General features: G+C 37.5%; 1 protein-coding gene across 9 annotated transcripts; it reads left to right on the top strand.

Annotated features, from left to right (window-relative positions):
* The first annotated feature begins 407 nt into the window (after window positions 1–407).
* Window positions 408–20,726, top strand: LOC134755985 (sodium/hydrogen exchanger 6). Of its 9 annotated transcripts, XM_063692730.1 has the most exons (18): window positions 408–881; window positions 960–1,115; window positions 1,285–1,445; window positions 1,612–1,827; window positions 2,681–2,754; window positions 3,267–3,410; window positions 5,324–5,427; window positions 5,933–6,135; window positions 6,285–6,396; window positions 10,114–10,273; window positions 10,959–11,010; window positions 13,034–13,063; window positions 13,779–13,847; window positions 14,373–14,447; window positions 15,135–15,317; window positions 16,388–16,447; window positions 17,972–18,055; window positions 18,242–20,726. In XM_063692730.1, exons 1-18 carry the CDS (start codon window positions 656–658, stop codon window positions 18,278–18,280), a joined length of 2,148 nt encoding a protein of 715 aa, XP_063548800.1. In that variant the 5' UTR covers window positions 408–655; the 3' UTR covers window positions 18,281–20,726. The 9 variants fall into 9 exon arrangements, with proteins under 9 accessions (XP_063548800.1, XP_063548801.1, XP_063548802.1 ...); XM_063692731.1 differs by lacking the exon at window positions 13,779–13,847 and having other exon boundaries at window positions 18,383–20,726; XM_063692732.1 differs by lacking the exon at window positions 14,373–14,447 and having other exon boundaries at window positions 18,383–20,726.
* Window positions 20,727–20,824: the final 98 nt, after the last annotated feature.

The raw sequence follows: 20,824 nt of genomic DNA, 5'->3' as shown, positions 1-20,824 counted from the left end.
CAAACTGCGAAATCGCCGTGAAGTTTGCGAGTGTGGAGTCATACGTCAACGCCGCGTCATGTTCTCTCCGCGAAGTCGCGCCGCGATTCACGCAAATAGTCTGGAGGGGCCTTTACTCACCCAAAGAACCCGTCGGCGTATTTTTTCTCGGAAAATCAATAGGGCAGAGGGCACCCACTTTCAGACAATGAGAAATGATAAAAATTGTGCTAAGCCACCTAGACCAAGCTAGATTTGCCAACAAATTGCCAGCATTGTTATAATAATTAGCAAATAAAATTATTTTATGAAATTACGATAATCGATAAACAATCATCGAATCATAATTTGTAATGACATTTAGTTTTTTTTTAAGCTAGCAACACTACTAGGAGCTGCCGTCACTTGTCAACTGAAAAACGTCAGTTGGACGGACGGAGTACGGACGAGTGAATTTTGCATAACAGACAAAAACAGTATTTTTTCTGATATCCGTAATTATAATTTAGTGCTTAGCTTTAATTTAAACATCCATCTTGAAATAGTAATCAGTTACTATATTCGTGTGTATAAATCCTATTTATAACTAAGTGACATCGCTAAGTCGTGTAAAGTATTTACGTTTCCATCGATTTCTGTAATGTGATATTTTTATAATAGTGCGTACTATCGCAATATGAATCTACTCGGTTATTTGAGTTTGTTATGTTACCTGGTGGTAATATGCCGCGGTTCAGGCACCGATATCGCCTTGGATGCGAAGGCTACTCTGCTTCACCGTATAGACAGCTTGAACTTGCTGATTTATACCTGTCTTTTGACTCTGACGGTGCTCACTATATGGGTGTTCAAACATCGCCGAGTAAGCTGGTTGCACGAGACGGGGCTGGCCGTAATATACGGTAAATAGTGTGCTGATGAAATGAAATCAAGTCACATGATCAAACAAACATGACTAATCATAATATTTATTTACGCAGGTCTAATTGTAGGCGCTATAATACGCTATGCGGGCAGTACCAATGCCGTTACATACCTTGATGCCCACCCTGAGCCTGATGCCAAGTACAATCTGTCTGTGCCACCAGACATGATACGATTTCACTTTCCAGACACTATTCATATACCATCAGGAGGTTTGTTAATAATTGTTTACTAAACAGTTGAACTCCACTCAGACACCACAGGATAATAAGGTGGATGATGTTAACATGTATCCTGTGACACAGTCTATTCTATCGCCTATATTTGTATCTAAAGGTATGTGTGGTGTTATTAAATTACATACCTTTCATATGTTTTCAGAGGTTCCAATACTAAATAAGACTTATGCATATAGCTTTAGAGGTGAAATCGTAAAAGTTGAACAAAATGAAATAGACTTAAAGGCAACATTTGACCCAGAAATCTTTTTTAACATTATTTTGCCACCAATAATATTCCATGCAGGATATTGCTTAAAACGGGTAAGTGTAGAAGTGAAAACATTGAATTAAAATAATATGTATTATGTTATTTTGATGTAAACATTAATTATTAATAACTAGATAAACAATTCAAGTTTTTATTAAATTTCTTTAATGAGCATGACAACACAATAAACAATCCTGATTCTAAATGTATTTATTACAGAAATATTTCTTCCGAAACTTGGGAGCCATACTGACATTTGCTATGGTGGGCACAGCCCTGTCAGCTCTAGTCATTGGTGCGCTAATGTACGGCTGTGTTCAACTGATGCCAGCGTCCCTAGCTTCTAGCTTTACTTTTCTTGACACCCTATACTTCGGTGCATTGATTTCTCCTACGGACCCACTTACGGTGCTAGCTATATTTTCACAATTGAAGGTAAGTGGAATATATCCGTACACGGCGGGAAGAAGTTGATGTGATGGGAAAAAATGGATGAAATATAAACCTTGTGTAATTCTATTTTAATAAGTTCAAATTTCTTCATTAAAATATCTCTAGTTATCAACTTCTTCCCGCCGTGTACCGAATTATTCAGTTTAGATTTAATCTAAAAGATAAAATTGAGTCATATAGAAGCAAAGTCAGCAACATCTATATGATACTTGACTTTGCTTCTATATGATACTTTTGTTTGTTATACAAAATTGCCTCATACCAATTTAAAATAGAGCAAAAAAAAATAACATTTGAAAATTGTTGACATGGAATAAATGCTGAAAATAATGTTGCCATAACTAGAACTTGTTGCTATTGTCAACACTTATACTTAAATGCATTTAAGAGTCCCCGGCAAGCTCGGCTGAATTTCACCTTCCCATGTAAACGGAGTTTCATTATCATTTTAAAACTATGTGTTGGATTGTAATGAAACTTTGCACATACTTTGCAAAACAACCAAAATAGAGTCAAAACTAATTACAGGCATAGATATATCTTATCCTATTGTAAGTACAAAGTTTCAGAGCAATCCAGCTAGTCGTTTAAAAATGAGAGCGTAACTATGTTTGTATGGAGAACCAAGCTTGCCAGGGACTATTAAGTTATTTCAGAAAATGGACTTTCTGAAATAAAATAGTGGTATATTTGGTAATAATGGGAAATTCGTGTTGAATACTAATAAAACTATTCACTGTTTATTATTATATGTATTTGTAATAACTTTAATGGTAGCTTGCATTGTGATGTGATTGGCGACAAGGAAAATGTTATATTTTCCTATTTGTTTTAGGTGGATGTAAACCTTTATGCTATGATATTTGGTGAGAGTGTTCTCAATGATGCAGTGGCTTTGGTACTTAGCGGGTAAACATTCAATTTATTATAATTTACTTTACCATAGATATCTGAATACAAGAGATCTGATACGGGCGTGGCTGTTTACATTAGGATGTTTTCAGAAGTGGTCGCTATCTTTTAATTATAAATAATATACAATGCTTGTTACATGAAATGTACATCTTTCTTGTGAATTTAAAAAAAGTTTACGCGCGATGGATAATAAGCCAACCATATTACGCAGATCGCATTTCTCTGCATGTGGTCAGGTCAGATTATCAATGGATTTTAATTAAATAATTATTAATATTATAAATGTTCTTACATTAAATTTTATTTTACCTATTGCCTCCAGCTGCACACAAATTTAAACTTGCTAAGACAAATACGACTTTGATACCTATTTTAAATGAAGTTTCCAAATATAATGGAATGGAGGACCTCTTTATGAGCCTGTGGGGCACTAGACTAGAGGATAGAATCAATTAAAACAGCTAAACTAAACATTAGCCCAATTATATTTTGTATCACTATTACAGAGCCATTCAAAATTACGAGAAGAGGTATTCAAATGATGGTGGATTTGAAATCACAGCGTTTTTGGGTGCGATCGGTGACTTCATTGGGATCTTCAGCTTGTCTCTACTTGTCGGTGCTTTCATAGGGTGCTTGACTGCATTGATATCCTTTTTAAATGATTACCAATTGTATTGTTTTTTAGCACTGAGCTGAGAGCCACGCTTTACTATTGATGACCACAACCTGTCCTATATATCACAGCGGCATTCCGCTCCGCAGAGAGTACTCTATACTCGACTCGAGAGTAGTATATTATGCTAATGCTAGAGCCTCAGATGCAATCTAATATGTCATGCGACTTTCATTAGCTGAATATCCACGGGCGCGGCAGGTGGCAGGTGCGCGATCCGTGTGAACGTACCGCGGGCATGAACCTCGCTGGGTCCTTCGCTAGAAACCCTGATTGGCCCTATCTACTATCGAGCCTCCATAGGCAGAAGATTTAAATGTTCATTGGAGATGCAGCGAGCCAGTTGTACTTTTGCGATGGAATACATGCAGTCGCCCAAACGCATAACCGCATTCACTACAGATACTTGTCGTGTGCGAATACTTCAATAGCCGGGTCCACACAGGCGTGCCTCGACCGAGGCGGCGCGCGCGAGGCACGTCTACACTGACCGTTTTGTGCGCGAGGAAAACTGCCTCACGCGTATGGTCGCTCTGTTTGGACCCGGCTAATCACAATTGTTGAACAACATCTAGACAGTCTAGACACCCTTTTTGAGTATTTGCTTTGTTTTGTAAAAGCCGACGCGACGTCTACAAAAAGAACTTTCTCTTTCGTCTGCGATTCAATGCGCGTAACCGTTTGTTTAAATTATAGACGGTACTAGCATAGAGTAACTTATACTAGAGCGGTACTGACATAGTAAATTTTGTAACCCCAGTAAATTCACTGCCATCTGTCGACACACTTTAAAACTAAAAATAAACATTTATAAAAATACGATAAAATGTATTTAAATATGGATAAATGATTTTTTTATTTGCATTAATTATTTTTATGATTTTGACCCATGTTCTTTCACTGATATGCGTTAAAATTATTAAATAACAAACGAAACCGTCAACGCCATCTATACGACAGTAGGCCAAAGCTAGTAGCGCCCTCTGAACGAGAATCAAATTTTCTTGATTTTCGAAGCACGTTTTTTCCTTTGACTGTATCCATCTATTACGGAGTTATATCTATCTTTGGTACTAGTGACCCACAAATTACATCGCGCTGGTCAAAATAGTTTAAGTGTAAGTTGCATTTTTAGAGAAATTAAATTAACTACATATTTCAGTGTCAAAGTGTGTAACTTTGACACTGAAATAGGGTTTCGTTATTATTTTTGTCCCATCTACTTAACAGCATACTTAAGTAAACCAAGCAATTGTTAGCTTTACCGCAAAACACGGTAGGTATTAGAAAGTCGTTAGAACTATCTTAAAGGTCCAACGGATTATCGACTCTACCTCTGAACAATAGATTACAAGTCCAATAATAGATAAAGGGCCTTTACTCTAAATGACGATTTCAGGCAGTCTGGTGCATGGGTGGTCCTTTATCTATTATTAAACTAGTAATCTATTGTTCCCGGAGATAAAGTCGATAATCCGTCAAATCAAGAGTTCTAACGACTATACTACCTACCGTGTTTTACGGTAAACCTAACAATTGCTGTGTTTTCTTAAGTATGCTGTTAAGTGGATGGGACAAAAATAAAAACGAAACACTATACTCAGACAGCCTTATCTAAATATGGATATACCTACATAGCTAACGATCTACAGTAAAAGCTTCTTTCTTTGGCATAGTACCTAAGGTGCGGCACGGTCAGGTTGGTGGGCCATATCACTCCATTATCGCGTGACTGAAATACTTAGTAAGTATATACTAGTATTATAGTAGATATTCAGTACCACACGTGTTATAAATACCTATATAATTGATATTTTACTTATTGAGCGACTGCATTTGTATATTTTATCTGTCGGGACCATGTATTTCTTTAACTACGATGCACATGACTAAGTTCACCCACGTGCGAGAGTGGCCGCTGCTGGAGTCGGCGCTTTTTGTTCTCATGTCCTACGCTGCCTTCCTCATCGCCGAAGTATGCGAACTCACAGGTAAACTATCTGTTTAAGTAGGTACTTATTTAAACTAGTATATTTTTACTCTCTTTGACCCATAAATATCAGTCATTTAATGTACAATCAATTCAGAGCTTATTCTTAACACTTTTCCAGGCATACTACGATTTATCGACCACATCCGCGCCAGTATAATTCCAACAGTAGCATTTCGATTTAAGGTTCAAATTAGGTAGATTGCACAATGTGAGTTGTCTTCAAATGAATCATCAACGCTGGATTAATTGAAATAAATTTGGATTTTTTGGGAAAACCTTGTACCTAGATTGGTGCGGCCTGGAAAAGGGTTAAATGATTATAAGTCTAACCAGTCGCGAAAAAATAATAAATATAATAAATTAAATAAAAAATCTAATCGGCCACCAAAATTGATTTTAAACGAGATTTCAAGTTGTCCCATAGTAAATGTCGATCAGTATGACCTATATATTCACCTCGCACCTCACCGTTATGTTTTTTTTTATAAACTTGTGCACCGCAGGTGTGGTGGCGGTATTATTCTGCGGGATCTGCCAAGCTCATTACACGTACAACAACCTGTCGTCGGACTCGCGCAACCGCACCAAGCAACTGTTCGAGCTGCTCAACTTCCTGGCAGAGAACTTCATCTTCACCTACATCGGCGTCTCCATGTTCACCTTCCCGAAGCACCACTTCGACCCGTGGTTCATTATTGCGGGATTTGTATCCTTTTGGTATTAATAAAATATAATAGGGTAGATATTTGAAGCGACACAATTTTCCTTGTGTGGTGGACCGCTAGAGGTTAATTGAGCTTACAGCAGTCAAAATATCAACGAAGTCTGTTTGTTTTCCTTAAACTAAGCAATCAGATAACATCGACTCTGGGCCGCGCCGTGAACATTTACCCTTTGTCCTTCTTGCTGAATCTGGGCAGGAAGCCGCCCATACCCATGAACTTCCAACACATGCTGTTCTTCTCAGGTTGGTAACTAATTAGAATTACCTATGATTTAAATTTAAATAAGATAAATTATTTAAAAAAACTCGACCCCTGTTTTTAGGGTTCCGTACCCAAAAGGGTAAAAACGGGCCTCTATTACTAAGCTCCGCTGTCCGTCTGTCTGTCACCAGGCTGTATGTCACGAACCGTGATAGCTAGACAGTTGAAATTTTCACAGATGATGTATTTCTGTTGCCGCTATAACAACGAATACTAAAAACAGAATAAAATAAATATGTAAGTGGGGCTCCCATACAACAAACGTCATTAAGGCAGGTCAGGGTCGTTAACGGCATTAAGTCCGCCTTTTGTACGATTGTATTTTCTTTTGTGCAATAAAGATTAAATAAATAAATAAACGTGATTTCTTTGCAATTTCTTGCGTAATGGTACGGAACCCTTGGTGCGCAAGTCCGACTCGCACTTAGTCGGTTTTTATAATAAACACTTGTTTGATAATGAAAGATAATACCGCCGCTCGGATGTATTCATTGTTTATTGTCCAAGTATGTCCGATAAGCTTACACCTGGTCGGTCAATATTATCTTGGTTTTGGTAAACGCTATTATATTAGTAACAACAGAGCACTAAAAATGTATTATAGTACTTACTTTCTAATCAGCCGTAGAATATAAACCACAAAGATATTTTAAAAAAAACTTGTAAATATTTGTCACACACTATTATGATAATACAATATTACTTAGTGGTGACTGTTTTAACCGCCTTGTTTTATATTGAAACGAAAAAAAAAATTAATCTTAACATCATTGTTAGTGGGTAATTGCCTAAGATACAATACAACGATCACCTCATTATGACATAAAAGTACAGTGGGAGAAAATCCTCGTTGCCTTACCCCTCGTACAACACAAAATATGATTATACTACGGTTTGGTACCTACAAAACCACTGCTTACCATCATCCAAACAGTAATCGAATGTAAAATGATACAACTTCAACATGAAATAAGCTTTAAAACCAGCCAATAAAATTTATTTTAGCCTTCTACGGAAACATTTGTAGTTTTTACATCTAGCGCCAGGCCACGGTGACCCATACCTTGAGCCATGTCAATAACTTCTGAAATATATATACCTAGTCGGCTCATAAGTTCTGTCATATACATAGTATCAAATAAAATCAAAAGTTTAAGTTTATTTCGTATAATTTGTACAGCGTTTGAAAGCTTATAAACTAGAGAATCTAAATGTATAACATTTATTCAAAATGACCGCCATAATTATCTACACAGGCTTGAAGTCTTCGTGGCCAGTCGTCAATGGATTCACGCACCACTTTCATGTCGATATTGGCCACTGCCGTAGCAAGAGATTTTTTCAGTGAGTCTAGATTTGCATGAGGTTTTGAGCACTTTTCCTCTAAATACTGCCATATTTTATAGTCTAAAGGATTAAGATCTGGGCTAGAGGAGAGCCAATCTTCATGCCGTATAAAGTCGATTTTATTGGAGGCGAGCCAGGCTTGTGTAGACTTTGCCTTATGGGCTGGAGCAGAGTCCTGCTGGAAAACCCAATGCTGGTTTAGAAACATCGTATGGGATAGTGGTTTCACAATATTAGTCAACACCGTGTCTTGGTACACTTTGGCACTAGTTTTTACTCCTTTCTCACAAAAATGCATACTAGTGACGCCCGCATAAGAAACTCCCAGCCAAACCATCACAGATGAAGGGTGATGACCTCTTTGAATACGGAGAATGCTATTAGACGCTTCTTTACTATTGCGAGCGTACACTCTATCATTTTGTTTATTACAGTTTTCTTCTATGTCAAAAATTTTCTCGTCCAAAAACAGTATACAACGGTGCTTATTTTTAGCGTACTTCTTCAATAAAGCTTTAGATCTTTTAAGCCTTAAAGCTTTAAGCCGACCATTGAGAAGATGGCCAGTTTTTCGTTTATAAGCACGAAGTCTCAGGTCTTGATTAAGCACTCTTTTCACCGTGTTTTTGCTCAAACCCATCTGGAGGGCCATAACTTTTTGTTTCCTAGCGGGATTTCTGGCAATGCGTGCCCTAATTGCTTGTACAACCGCTGGAGTCCTAGCTGTACGCGGACGACCGCTTCTTTTCTTGTCATTTAAACTACAGACCTCACTGTATCTTTCTATGGTACGATACACAAATCTTAGAGAGAATTTTAAATTTTCAAGTAGCTTAAAAATTTTAGTCGGCGAGTGACCACAACGATATAGTGCAATTATTGCGGTACGGCTATCTTTAAGCGTCCACTCCATGTTGAAGAAAACAGAAAATTGCAAAATTATACTACTCAAATATTTAATAAAGATTCGAAATTCAAATGCAGAACGGTTTTTGTTTTAGGAGTTCCAAATTTAAATTTTAAAGGCCAGTGACAGAACTTATGAGCCGACTAGGTATTTGGTATCTTTGAAATATGGATTTTTCTGTTTGCTTGCAACGCGTATGTATCTAGAATTTCAGTATTTTTACTAAGCACTGATAGTAAACCAAACTTGAATATTCAAGACCCTGTTTTCATTTAAAAAACCGGCCAAGTGCGAGTGGAACTCGATTTAAACAATGTATTTTTTGTGAAACGTGAGTGAAAGGTTAATTGCGGTTTACGATTTGTGACGTATTAAAAAAAACTACTTACTACATCTCGTTCAAACCAATTTTCGGTGGAAGTTTGCATGGTTATGTACATCATATTTTTTTTTTTAGGTTTATCATTCTCTTATTTTAGAAGTTACAGGGGGGGGGGGACACATTTTACCACTTTGGAAGTGTCTCTCGCGCAAACTATTCAGTTTAGAAAAAAGTGATATTAGAAACCTCAATATTATTTTTGAAGACCTATCCATAGATACCCCACACGTATGGGTTTGATGAACAAATTTTTTTTTGAGTTTCAGTTCTAAGTATGGGGAACCCCAAAAATTTATAGTTTTTTTTTCTATTTTTGTATGAAAATCTTAATGTGGTTCACAGACTACATCTACTTACCAAGTTTCAACAGTATAGTTCTTATAGTTTCGGAAAAAAGTGGCTGTGCGTGACATACGGACGGACAGACAGACAGACATGACGAATCCATAAGGGTTCGGTTTTTTACCATTTGGCTACGGAACCCTATAAACGTGTTTATAATTTTTTATCCTAATATACCTTATAAAAATGGTTGTTAGCTTATATCATACTTACGTTATTTTATTACGTCAAATTACTTTTCGTTTATGTTGTTGAAATCAGAATTTATTCAGGACTCACATGCGATGCGAGTCACTGGTTTTTTTTTTGGCGAGAGGGGGGGAGAATTGGCCCTACCCACTAAACCCACTCCGGCGTTTCACCCTCTTGGCCGTTCGTGAGGGCGCACTGGGATCGATAACATTCCACCACGGGAGTCACTGGCCCTGCGGAACTGTTTAAGCATGACCCATAAGCTGAGTCGCTGGTCCTGTAGGCCGAGCACATGATTGACGCGACAGTATCTCGCCGCGAGATAGACTACCCGTCTTTTGACTGGTAAAGATCGATGAATAAAAGGGGGACGGGTAGTCTATGTCGCGGCGAGATACTCTCGCGCCAATCATGTGCTAGCCCGGCTGAATGGGTTAAACATGTACCTATCTCTATAAGAAAACTTTCATAGGATCAGCCGTTTCCGGACCTATAAGCTAACCGTTCTATAACTTTGTTTTTACCCAGGTCTCCGCGGCGCGATGTCATTTGCCCTCGCGATCCGCAACACAGTGTCGGAGGCTCGACAAGCCATGCTGACGACCACGTCGCTCATCGTCATCGCAACTGTCGTACTGCAGGGCGGCGCCGCCACGCACGCGCTCGCCTACCTCAGGATACCTACTGGGTAACACACACTATTGCACTTGACAAGGATAACATACTAAACGTCTCATCGTGTTCTCAACTCACTACGACCTGAGGATACCAACTGCGTTCATCCTATTTCACGTCCAGGTGCTCAGTAAATGCCTCCTGGTCCCAACGTTGTTCTTTGTGTCGCTTAACTTCAAACTCGGATAAATCCCTTCGACCCTCGTAGGAAATATCTACCCTATTACCTTTTCTTAATACCAAAATCGCATAATCTGACAGTTGGATTTACCCGAGTTTGAAGTAAAGCGACTCATTTTCTCATACATACAATACTTAAATATGTTATGCATACATTTTCATGATGTTAAACTTTGATAAGCTACCTATTAGAAGCCTCTACTCAACTGTTTCTAACTTTAGGCTATCATGATTTAGAATTTAGATAGTATTTTGCATGCCATCATAATTATTGTAAATCAGGAAACATTTACAAAAAAAAATGTTTCCGTATTTAGGTATTGCTTGAATGGAAGAATTTACGACACTACTAACCAAGCCAAGGGTTAGAAAACCCATATATTATATCATGAAGTCCACATAAAGTACAATAAAGAATAAGCCTAACATCCAATCCAATCAAATAATCGACATTCGTGTTTGTGAAAAAAACAGGATGTTATACCTCATTGCACAGCTATTTCAATATTTGTTTGCAGAGAAGGCCAGAATGACGAAAACGAAGCGCTGCCCTACCGCGACGTTAGAAGTGTAAGTATTGTTTGTCACTGTACTGTACGAGTACATAATGGCAATTACATTTTTCATATTTTGACTGGAAAAGGCTGACTGACTAACTTCAATCGCAAATTAATTCGAACTACAGCTTGTTTTTAAAGATTATTTTAAACATTTAATGGATGGCCTAAGGTTGTTCATAAATATCTATTGATAGTGTCATCCACAAAAGCGCGCTTCGCTCCTTGTCTTTCTTTACTAATTGCCCGTATTTAAAGATAATAATGTTGTGTTGAGCACGCCTTTGAGTTTGGCACTATACATAATTACCTTTGAAAGGGTATAAATTAAAAAATAATGATCCATAGATACATAAACGCGAATACTAAAACGCGTAAAGTAGTGCAAAATATTGTTGCCGCAGCAAATTGACAGCTAAAGGACCGCCGTACCCAATGTATTAACTAGTTAACTAGATAATCAAACCATCCTATTTATGATTACCATCAAACTTATGGTGCCGTACAGCGCTACAGCGTAAGCGAATGAATGGTTTATCTATCTATCTACATATCTACTTCAGCCAGCTGACACGTTTGCGACTGCGATGTTTTACACTACTTTACCGGTCTTAATGTTTTTTTTGGCTATGCTTAACGTAGGTACCTATGCGACAAAACAACGCTTATTTAGCTATTATTCTTGTCATACCATGAAATTGGCGCTTTTTTAACTTTTTGTATGATCGCCCCCATTATTATTACAATTCTAATCACTCTTTGTATTGTAACCAAGATAATGTTCTGAATGGCGTAGTTCGAGTTATTGTGCCATTGTTAATACACGTAGAGGATTAGGGCTGTATCGTGTAGATAAGCACTGCACATATTATTTGATATAAAACTCGTTTAGATTAGCAATACACTTAGTACTATCATCCACATACTTTGCAGTTAACATTAGACATTAGTATTAGTACAAATTAATTATATGATGTTTCATGCGTTTGTTACTGGTAAAACTATGTACCTATAGGGGCATATACTACCAAGCTAATTATGTAGGTCAACCTACTTCTGTCTTGTATTTGATTCAACCACAAAATAGATGTGTTAGACAGCACACGATTTATTCTTGCCATTTATTTTTTATTCGGCCACCGTGAGACGAGTTGACACATTGCTAATGACAATGATGTCTGATGATAATCAGTTGAAATATATCCTACGATTTAAGATAAAACTCAAAGAAAAAAATGTCGCATCTCATGCGCTATGTGAGCGCAACTCAACAGATAAACAAGTAGGCCGCTTCCGGGCGGTTTGCCCCTCGGGCATTTGAAGCTACCTAACGAACCTTAACTACCTACCTACCTATTGATTTAGTGTGACGTCCGTGAAAACATTACACTTTAGGAAAAAAGCGTAGATAGGTAAGTAGGTAGGTTAGGTTTGTTAGGTAGCTTCAGATGCCCAAAGGGAAAACCGCCCAGAGCGGGGCTCCTATTAGTTAAGTTGTGCAGTTTAAGTTTTTTTTTAAGCCATGGTCACCCTAATGAAACCCACAACGTTTGACGTTGACGCTATTAAGCGCACTAACAAATTGCCTTCGGCAATTTGCAAGCCGCTCCGCGTTTATAAAATATCGGCGCTGTTTGTAAACGGTCTTACAAAATGCCTGCGACAAATATATGATAAGGAAACAAACACGACGCTCAAATTATAAGCCATCCCATAGTCGGGATTAAACGTAGTAGGCTGAAACCCATTATATGTTCGTGTTCCTGTTTTCTTTTGTACATATACGAGTAGGTACCTAATTCTTAAGAATTTTGACACCCTAAAAATGCCTCTATTGACTATATCTACAACACAAAGTGGCATTGATTTGTAATTTACAGAATATCACATGAATGCCAACCCAAAAAATAGCTCAATCTAGTAATCTTAAAAAGGTAAACCGTGGAACATCAGTTTCATTCACCTATACCGATCAAAGCGGCAATAGACAAGCCAATACGGCCGGTGCTCTCATTAATAAGTCATTATTGTGGCAGCTGTACCAGGCCACGGAAACCGGAGGCTCGGTACGTATTAACATGTAGTGGCTTTACATGGAGCCTATACATATTCCTCGACAATATGAAGCCTTATATCTACATCTACATTCGTATATATCTAACCTTCATCCGTTTTGCAAAGTTACCTCAGCTGTTTGTAACCTTTGCAGGAGGCCAATAGCTAAAGTGACTTAAGTGACAGGAATAGAATGTTTGTATTACTTGACATCTGTTTGTATAGCTATATAATTATTAATTACATTTCATTATTTTACTATACTGTAAGTATTTACCTACTCTACATATAAAAGCTGCAAACAAGTGAGGTACATTTGAAACGTATATCATTGTTTAACTGTTGTTTATAATACTAAGGTGTTGTATTTATTTTTAAACGTCGTTAGTTTACAACCCTTCCATTTTTTGGCACACTCGACCCTTTTAGGGCAACAATGTTGAAAACTATTCAAAAGTTGAGTAGCAAACACTTCTACATATGTTGGGAGCCAATTAATATACATCTTATTTTAAATGTAACTAACCTTAAAACAAATACAATACCTTTACAGATATTTACCACGTCAAGTAACATCAATAGGACCCTCAAACAGTTTTTTGAGAAACCATTTGTTACTTGCGCGTCACAATATATGTATATGTGTTCGCTCGAGGGTGTCCCAAAACCGTCATAGCCTCCTCTGTACTGGCCCGGCGTCCTTCCTAAATGACATTTGTTATCCAGCCGGCGGACATAGGCTTCGGCCTTCGAAATCTGGACCCGACGCAACCGGCCAGTAGCGACCGGGCATCAGTAAGACTAATAGATACCTGCACGCTTTGTCACAGCACTGGCATTTTTGTCTTTACTAACCTTTAGATACTAATAATGTATGAGCATGTTTAACGCTGCAGATTGTTTTTATATGTTGTAGATAAACAAATAATAGCTTTGCTAGATGGCGTATCGTCGCTTACAATTTGTGGTACCTATTATAATTATCAAACGTGAAAATTTGGCCCGCGCCGCGAAGCTCTTATTTTGTTACCGTCGAGAAATAGCTGTCTGCATGAATAAAGCTACCTTTATAAAAACATATAACTTTGATGTAATGAACGAACTGTTTTAAGATTATAAAAATAGTCTGAAGTCGTCTCTATCTTGAACCCGACACAAGATAAGGACAATAACAATATAATTTATACTCTCCGGTTAATAAGTATTTACATGCTAGCGTCTATATCTTGTATCGCGTTTAATTTACTTATTTTATACTATGGCATGTTTTAATTTCCCCTTCAAATGAACCAAATGGTTTGATTTCGTTCCTGTCTCTAGAGAGGCCGCATGGTAGTTAAGTGGGGCAATGGAGACAAAGGAGTGGTTATGCCTTGGCAACTTAACTATTACGAAGTATGTGGACTTGTTTATTTTTTATTTCCTTAAACATGTCGTTCTCAACCAAAAGGTACCTACCACATTATCGTTTGTCAATAATTTGTTTCGGCTATAAAGATAATAAAGATGCAATTAGAGGAAGCCGTTCTAACGCAGGTAGGTACATTTTCTTTGACAACGTCACGTAAATTTTATTAATCACTTTACTTACAAATTAACAAACTATTTACAATCTATATATCAATTTTGCATTTATATTTACAATCGTACAACTTGCACTCAGTTTCATCACTGATGAGGTATATTTTTAATATACTGTCTTCTTAAGATGTGGTATGCATTGAAACGCATTTCCTTGTGTTGCAATCTCCATATGTTATATCCCAGAAGTTTATTTTAGTCTTTTTTGAACTGATATACCTACTGCAACATTGCAATTATTGCAATAGTGTTGGACCAAGGGAGTGATAGGGTGAACCTTGTGCCTTGTGGCACTCTAAGTCAATGCAAAAAAAATATTCGGACCTTAGTCATTTCAGCGCCAAAAACGACGCCTAAATGTCTATAAGTTGAGTTATCCCTATGGCGTACCCACACAAAGTATCATCATGCTTTTAAGATTTTAACCACTCACTTGTACCAATGATGTATAGCTTGTATCATTATTACTTAACGGGTCTTAACGTATTGTGTGTGGATCAGGAGACGTCTCGCGCTGACGGTGGCAGCGAAAAGGCGCGCCTAGCAAAGCTGTGGGGCGCAGTGGACTCACGGCTGCTCAAGCCGCTCCTGACCCACGCTCGCCCGCCGCTGACTGAGACATTACCGACGTTCATGAGCCCTGTGGCGCGTTGGCTCACCACCACACACCAGTACACGCAGGGGGTAAGAATTATACGAGTACATATTTATCGGTATATGGGACGCGGCGGACTCACGACTGCTCAAGCCACTCTTGACCCACGCTCGCCTGCCGCTGACTGAGACATTACCGACCTTCATAAGCCCTGTGGTGCGTTGGCTCACCACCACACATAAGTACACGCAGAGGGTAAGTATTATACATTATGTATCGGTCTGTGGGATGCGGCGGGCTCACGGCTGCTCAAACTGCTACTGACCCACGCTCGCCCGCCGCTGACTGAGACATTACCGACTTTCATGAGCCCTGTGGCGCGTTTGCTCACTACTACACACCAGTACGTACCCCCTGCCTACTCATGGGTATAGGGCTCTCTACGTACCATTCACGGTTGCTCATACCGCTGCTCAACGCGCGCTTGTTACGCTAGCTCGTACTTTACCAACGTCCATGAGCGCGTTGACTCACCACCACCCACCGGTATACGCAAGGAGGTATCATACATTATATCAGCAGTCTAATCATACATTAAGATGAAAGGGGACGACATCGCATGACCGCTTTTCAATATAAACGTACACCCCGTTTTCTGGATATTACATTGTAGATGTAGACAATATTTTTATGCAATTTGATGTATATTACCACAACTATGCCTCTGTTTGTTTTTTTTTTTCGATTTAGGAGCTTTTCAAATTTGTGTGGAATTTGTTTTTCGCTCCTAACTTTTATATTATTTAAAAAATCGATCGAAAGGACATATCTGTGGTTAATATACAATAAATTATGGTAAAATATTTTCCATAATATCCAGGGAGGAAAATGGGGACTATTTTTGTATAACGAAGCGGTCGTCCACTATCCTCTTAACTGCAGATTCATTGGGCTCACGATGGCCAAAGTCATAACAACATCCACAAAATTAGATTATGGTCCCGGAATACATAAGTCAATAATGACATTCGCCCAAATTGGCCCATTAATTCTGACATTTTAGTTTTAGGTACTCAAACTATCCATAATTATTCAGATTTTATACGAAGTAGTGTTGTGTGCTGACCCAGTTGTGTAGACCATTTCTTTTTAATTGCAGTGTCTGTTCAATTACAAATTTGTTGTACCAGAAGAGGATTCTGGTTTGGCTCGAAACCAGGTACTTAGTGCCCATTATTAGCTCAACTTTCGTCATACATATCAGGAACGAACGAGAGTACTCATCATAGTAGACTGTGCCACGAGGAAGCAAAATAAAGTATTCGGAATAAAGGAATCGAAAGTAGAAACTAAACTTTTTTTCCATTGCTACCAAGTGACACAAACTGCTTTTCATATTATATATCCACGTGAAGCTGAATTTCATTTACAATGTTAATAAATATTGTAATGATTTTAAATTACCTACAATTATGCGTAATGATTTTTTTTTTCGTAAAAGTCGTCGTGGTCTTTATTTTAAGGGGTTTCGTCTAAAGTAAAGGCGCTAAGCACGAATAATTTAGTAGGTACATTGACCCGCCTGTTCCTGTCTCTATCGCACGCGCGTAATTTTATTGCAATCAATGACTGTGCGAGCGGGACGGTAATATAACTAGCCGCGTGCGATAGAGATAAAAAGGCGGGTCATTAATGTATGAATTTTGGTCAAGCAAATCGTGTCAGTAGAAAACGGCGCGAAACTAAAATTTTCTATGATACGATTACCCTTCGCACCTACATTTTTTAAGTTTGCTGCCTTTTTCTGACAAGATTTACTATAGTTTCCTTACTTTACGTTTGTACGTTACGTTTCCACTAAGGCGAATCAATTTGAATAAATCTAGTATCTTATGAGAGTTACGTGATACGAGTATCTGAAAACAAACATTGAATTATTTGATGTAGGTATACAAACTTACAAAGTGCCAAGTGCAAAGTGTACTTGCAAAGCTTATTTAATGCTCTTGTCTGTAGTCGGTAAGATAGCGGGTAATAACACTAATATTAGCCTTTTAGAATATGGAATATTGAGAATGTCAAGTGTCTTCTCGCTCGTTCTGTGATACGTCTGGCGAGATTTCCCACTCATGATCACATGTGAATCATTTTGAAATCTAGTGTACGTGAACTAAAATAATTACACGCACGCATTCGACTTGAGCCGTTTGACCTTTTGTGTTTTTAGCAATTTAACCCCTAGGGTGTGTTTTCACTCCTTCACGCCTCGCCTACAATTGTTTGAAAATGATTTTTATGCTTCTGTGTTATGGATAAGGTTTTTCTGTTTTAATGTCATTAAGCCACCTTTTATGGGATTTTAAACGTAAGATTAACGTAATACTCGTAGTAATGACATTTGATTGATTCGAAATATGATTTATGATTTGATTGATTGATGGTTTCAGTAAATCTTGACTCATATTTAATAAAATACGTAGATGCAGATATGTACGTATTTGGTCATGACGAAATAAACGAATATCCCCGACTTAGAGAACAATTTCACGTGTTCGATTCCATAATATTGTATTAGTATAAAGTCCCCCCACACAAAAGTGGTTCCTTTATCGGTTATAAAATAATTATGGGCATAAGGCTTAATTCAGTTTATATCGCATGTAACCAGCTGGTTGAACAAATGATGCTGGCCGCTAGATGATTATACAAACTGCCGACTACATTTTACTTCAATATTTTACAGGACAACTCTTTGCGTCGGGCAGACTCCGACTCCGACTTGTGTATTAATGAACCGCAACCCGTACCTACCAGTATTGATCCCCAGGTATAAAAATTACATACATACTTATATCATATCAAAATTTATTTGTTTTTTCTACACCACAAACGGATACTTAAATTTGTGGCATTTGAATCAGTCTTCTTTTAAGTTTTATCGATATATTTATGTACATCTATGAATAAGCAATGAATATGTTATGTATTAAGTTTTATTCCCTTTTGGTTGCAGCTACCAATTAATGTTCGGAACGGATTTGGGCATGTCTAAGCTTTGTTGCGTTCGTTAGTGACCTTCGGCTGTGATATAAAATGGTCTAGATTAAATAGAATTTAAGTTAATAGGAAAAAAATGTTTAATTATTGCACGCAGCAAATGTGGCCCGGACTCGTCGACACTCGGATCTCGGTAGAAGGTATCACGGGGAGCAACATCTGAGCAGGTTGATTATGTACAAGAAAGTAAATGAGTGCCACAAGTGTAATGAATGTGATATCACTTTCAAGTTAAGATGAATTTTACTATTCGAAAATGTTTGCATGTATGAACCAAAATATGTATCAAACAGCTTAAGTTTGCTTAGTGTATATTGTAGTTTTCTATTCTAAATTTATACAATTTCGATAAGCATAACGGAACCGAACTAATGTATTGAAAAATGAGATCAAAACAATGCAAGTATTGTCTTAAAAATGAACCCCTCTGCTAAGTATTTGTGCCGTTTTCAATTCCGTTTTCCGGTACTTATTGTCGGTTGTCAATAAGGCGCTATTTCCATAAAGTTTCAATTTGAAATCAACCTTATCAACAACCGACATTGCGGTACCTTTTAGTTGAAAACATCACATTTATCATTAACGACCTTGCTATCGCTAGCCACCTGCTGTGACGTTTCCGTTAGATACGTAGGATTTTCTTGCAGGGTGCAATTTTATAGCTAGTTCAAATTTTAATTACCTATTATATCGCCAGAATCTCGTAATGTATGTCGTTCCTTCTGGCACTATTTCCTAGTTTATTAGCATGTATTTATTGTCCAGTGACTGATGTGATTCGCGGTCCATAAAACTGGGCGTATGGAATAAACCATTCAATATTTTGCCCGGATCAGACAAGCTATCAGAGGTGTCCCAGGTAATACCAGGAGTTTGAGGGAACTTTTTATGGAGCCTGGTCCAAAAACCAACAGAAATGATAGTTACGTCATTAGATATGTATTTCTATATACTTCATTTCGTTCTATGCACACCAAGCGGAATTCCATTGCAGAACTGAGATATTGGTATTTAGTCAACTTGTCGGCATTATTACCTAGGCAATAGAGTCCAAGTAAGTAAATTAATTGCTGCAGGGATGTTCGCGCACCGCTAGGCGATCGCGGCGAATGGTTTGCCGCGCTCGCCCGGCGGTGGACTTTATTGCGTATGTAAATAAAGGAGGACGACATTTTGACTAAAATCCCAATATCTCAGCTCTGCAATGTAATTTCGCTTGGTGCCCATAGAACGAAATGAAGTTCATAGAAATACCTATTATCTAATGACCTAATTCTCAACTCTGTTGGTTGGACCATTTTGGCGCATAGTCCTTTCAGGCTGATCAGAGCTGTAAGCCCTCCATAGCTATTGTACACGAAAGAGTAGGACCGTGCTATAGAAGAATAAATTTATCAACTCAACTACTGTATGATTAATATTTAAATATTAAATTTAAATTTACTTGCAGTTTTTTGTACACCTCTAGGTAACCATAAAAATCTTGTCTAGTCCGGATATTCAGTTTGAGTGACTTGTTTCCTTGACCTGGCAAAACAGATCTAATGAATACAGGTTTATTTTTAGACTAAGATGTGTGTGGTAGGTACCACGTATTTATGATAATATAAATATTTTATTTTCGTTATTGGATATAAATTTCCTGTATTTTTTTAGTCTCTTAGCGATTCACGTAACTATGTTGTAAACAATTTATACTTTAAAAAGTTCTTGTTAAGGTTTGAAAAACCATTCTTAAATATATGTAAATTTTATATTATACACTGAATACTTATTGTGTTTTGCTTTTTTTTTACAGGACCTTTATACTATGTACATATATGTTTTGCTTCATAGTGTGCATTTCGGATATTAGATCTTAATAAATACTTTCTCGTAGTTAAGGCATTTAAAGCTGTCTGTAAATTATGAATGTCATAATATTAGGTATGCAAATGCTAGTTTACCCAGTTGCACAAACAATCGCATGATAAACACTTTTCATTTTGTGTCACAAATTTGACACATTGACAGCAAAGCAAGTGTAGTTTTTGCAACTTGGTAAATGGACAAATTATTATTATGTTCCCCAGTGAATGAGGTTAAACATGCAAAGCTCAAAACAGATTGCACTGTTATTGAATAGGACCTAACTGACAGATACACTGGACAGCTTCCTTGGATTCGAATGTAAGAATACAAATTTATAAAACTAATTTCTTGTGTATGGAGTTTAGAAGGTAGTATAAGCACATACCACGCGCTCTCTGTTGTGAGCTATTGTCAGGTTCGACCCCATTGTTTCTTTTTCATATTATTAAGTTATGTGGAAACAACCCTGTCACTGTCATATTTTGTGACAGTATAAAATAAACCTTAATGCATTATATGTCAGCTAAAGGGTATAAAGGTATTTCACTCCTTTTGACGTATTTATAGGTGTAATAAAATGTGACTTGAGATTTGTTCGTTTTATTTATTGTCGTTTTTTTTTTCAAAACTTATTTATTTACAATAAATAACACACACAACACTACAAGTGTCTCAGATTGTGAGGGGT

This window comes from Cydia strobilella, chromosome 3 (genome assembly GCF_947568885.1).
Source record: "Cydia strobilella chromosome 3, ilCydStro3.1, whole genome shotgun sequence".
Taxonomy (NCBI): Eukaryota; Metazoa; Arthropoda; class Insecta; order Lepidoptera; family Tortricidae; genus Cydia; species Cydia strobilella.
Note: the sequence above shows the minus strand (reverse complement) of the source record. Positions and strands in the feature narration are given on the sequence as shown.

Bases quoted from the DNA above. Each gene is read 5' to 3' on its own strand.
- LOC134755985 (XM_063692730.1), top strand. From the start codon at position 656: ATGAATCTACTCGGTTATTTGAGTTTGTTATGTTACCTGGTGGTAATA. The intron at 1,116-1,284 runs GTTTGTTAATAA...ATATGTTTTCAG, and splicing joins TATTCATATACCATCAGGAG to AGGTTCCAATACTAAATAAG. The intron at 1,446-1,611 runs GTAAGTGTAGAA...TATTTATTACAG, and splicing joins CAGGATATTGCTTAAAACGG to AAATATTTCTTCCGAAACTT.